The following is a 3,299-nucleotide window of genomic DNA, read 5'->3' on the forward strand; positions in this document are numbered from 1 at the left end:
TTTAAGGCAAGGGTAGAAAATAACTAATCTGCTAATAATAATATAAGTGAAAGGTACTATTCAACATCAACCAAAAAGTATCTCCATGGTAATCGATGCTCCTAGGAACAATCTACATAATGCATTAAATTCCTTCCTAGAGTGATCTAGAAATGGTAGCCATAGTCATGACAGTGTAGTTCCTACAAAATAAAATTTCAGCTTGATGCGCCATCAACACCATTGTGGTCCACATTAGAGGAAGAACATATTTGTTTTCCTATGATCCTGTATGAAAGAAAAATTGTCCTGTATGAAAGAAAAATTGGAATTCCACAGCTAAGGTAATCAAAAATTTAGCACATGCAAGCATACATCACACACTAGATAAATAATTAATATGTTCAATTGAAGTAGGGAATTTCATCTTGCACCTAGTGTGCAAGGACGTATTGTTTGTACCTGGAAAAGTCAGATGCTGGTGTGCCATCCTCAATAAACAAGCCATCATCGCCATCACATGAACGTCAACCACGGTCGCCACGAGCATCCACCCTTTCTGCCAAGCACTTTGGATTCAGGGGAGGCAGAGAGTATGTGCATGAGGATGAGGGCTGCCACATGCGCTCTGGGTGAGGACGTGCTCGAGGAGCAGACAGGATGAGTGAGAGAAGAGGAGATGTGTGTCGGCGTCGAGTGAAACGAATGGAACCACCGCAATGATGGGATGAAGTGGTGGGGTGAAGGAGGAGGAGGAAGGACTGGCGGCGGTGCGATGCTAGGGTTCTAGAAGCTCCCTCTCTTCCGGATCTGGGCAATTCAAGGCATGTATGCTTATTCGTGCGTGGGCGAGGCATGCAGCGATTTGAGGAGTGGGGTCAGGTGATGATTTGGGCGTGACCAAGGCGTTGATTTCGGCCCATCTGTCAGTTCTTGTCATCGACAGGGGAATTGCGTGAGGTGGAGCAATACGAACGAACGATACGAACCAACGACATGCTCACCATCATGACCGCAAACTCCTCCGAGTAAGATTGAGCGATTTAAGGTAAGGTTAATTAATTTAGATTTAATTTTTAGAGATTGATCGTATTGATTCTTTCACATAAAGACATTACTAAATAACTTGCGCCAGCATGGAAAGTTCTGATCTGTTCAGATTTTTTTGTTTGTGTGAGAGTGGCGCGAAACTAAACTGGTGGGGTGAGGGAAGGGGACGAAAAAAACCAACGAAATAAACGGACGAAAGTGGTGGGATGAAAATAAACCGTGGATGCTATTCACCAACTCAGGCATCAGGAGTTGAGATATAAACTTGTTCCAATCGTCTACCATTTCATCTTCATCCAAAACCTCAACTCATTCATTGATGCTATGTCCAGGTGCTAGATCAGTGGCGCCATGGGTCGTCTGCCTTTGTGTTAGATGCCTTGCTATAAGTAGCTATCTAGCTATAAGAACCATTGAACGTATGTGTTCTCCGACTGTAGATCCATCCATTAATATTGTATAATCACCAAGGCGACATTTTCTGGACAACGTAATCAGCTACCTGATCACACACAAGGACCCAAATCCGACAGCTTTCTTGATTGGATAGGACATGCATACACTTAGATATAAAATATGCATCCTTGTCCTATAATGTATATATGGAATGCTTCCGAGGTGGATCGGGTGGGCTTTATATTATTCAATACACCATGTACTCATGTGCTCGTATGATACGATAAAATAAAATCTAACATGGACTAATCAAGCACCACTGGATCAAGGTGGTAAATACATTTGTAACATACCCTACCTACTTGGCTAGCTTGCTAGCTACGAGAAAACTTTCATGGTTTGTAGGTGAGATGGCAAGTCAATCTCAAACAACGGGGAGCAGGAGCCATACTTTTGCCGATGCATCTCCTTTGTCTTCATATCAAGAAACACGCAATCTCGATCATGCACCTGCAATTCAACCACGTCTCCGTTCCTCTTTCCAGATCCATTAAGCTCAACTAGTACATCAGAGCCAGCTACAACAGGAAGGTCTGGGTACAACGACCGCAGCTTATCCTCTACATCGATCACACCTTCCAGCGCCCAACCACTAGCACCACCACAACTTGCTAGTACTGTGGGGATGTGTAGCCACATGGATAGCATGAACCCATCTATAGTGATCAATTTCAGTATGCTCCCGTCTGACGACGTTGCCAAGTGTAGCTGCTTTTCATTGCAGTTGGTAGGTGGGAGCTTCACCCGTCCTGACATTCTGGTCCTCACATCATAGGTGAGGATTTGTTTGCCATGGTCCGCTAGCCAGTGGAGAACACCACCGTGGAGGATTGTGGGTTGGCTGTAGTCATGGACTGACCACCACAAGGAGTCACGGTGCCTGTCGTAAGTAACGGGAGGCCCCCAGGTACTAGAGGATGATGTGGCAGTGTGTACTTTGATGCTCTTACACAAGTCGCGATCCATGAAAAGCAGCATGAAGGAGCAGTCGATGCCATCCGCAGTGGTGAGCAGGATGTACTCATGGAAGGTGGTGATGCTAATATGGACATAGGGCGATTTTGAGAGGAAGGTGGTTTGACCTGTCATAGGATTGTACACACACATGTCCAAACAGTGCTTGTACTTGTGTCGCGTATTGACATGTAAGTGGCTGAGGATGACAAGGCCGCCGCGGAATGCAACTGGACTGTATTGCTCGAGGAGGCTGGCCGTGCGGCGTGACATGAACGGCGAGAGGTGGTCATGGCAAAAAGACGCAGCGGCGGGTGTCAGTGGGTGGACCAGAGTCAGAGTTAGGGGCCCTTCGTCGTAGGTGGGGAGGTAGGCGAGGATGAAGGGAGCCATGTGTTGGGTGACGCGGTGAAGGAATGACGTGCTTAGGATTTCACGGCGGAGGTGCTTGCCGGTGGCAGCACACCGGACGAGAGTGAAAAGGTCGGTGCGTGCCACGATCTCAAGCAGGAGATCGGCTGGGAGGGGCAATGGTGCCGTGATCTCTGTCGCCGGCGCACCCGCACATATGATGTTTCGTTGGCGTTTCCGTGGAGCCATGGGGGTTATGTGTTTTGAGTTGGAGGCCTTGACTTGCTATATAGCCAGCTGCTATTAGTAGCGGTTGCACGTACGTCTCCGGCTGGAAACCATGTTAATATTGACACACAGAATTTGTGTGGACAACGAAATCCGGCAGCAGTTCTACTCGGACTCGGGAACCCACATCAGTACGATCGAGCTGGCTGGGCACATGCAAACAAGGAAAAACGAGTTTGAGTTTACCTTGGTAACCAAACAAAATCGATTCGGTTTGTTTA

The 3,299-nt window shown here is 47.0% G+C and overlaps 1 protein-coding gene across 1 annotated transcript; it reads right to left on the reverse strand.

Annotated features, from left to right (window-relative positions):
- Positions 1-1,803: 1,803 nt before the first annotated feature.
- Positions 1,804-3,039, reverse strand: LOC147962809 (uncharacterized). Its single transcript, XM_087536407.1, has one exon. The coding sequence runs from the start codon at positions 3,037-3,039 to the stop codon at positions 1,804-1,806; it is 1,236 nt and encodes a 411-aa protein (XP_087392533.1).
- Positions 3,040-3,299: the final 260 nt, after the last annotated feature.

Source organism: Triticum urartu, chromosome 7A, assembly GCF_056163025.1.
Source record: "Triticum urartu cultivar PI428250 chromosome 7A, HENAU_Tu73, whole genome shotgun sequence".
Taxonomy (NCBI): Eukaryota; Viridiplantae; Streptophyta; class Magnoliopsida; order Poales; family Poaceae; genus Triticum; species Triticum urartu.

Bases quoted from the DNA above. Each gene is read 5' to 3' on its own strand.
- LOC147962809 (XM_087536407.1), bottom strand. From the start codon at position 3,039: ATGGCTCCACGGAAACGCCAACGAAACATCATATGTGCGGGTGCGCCG.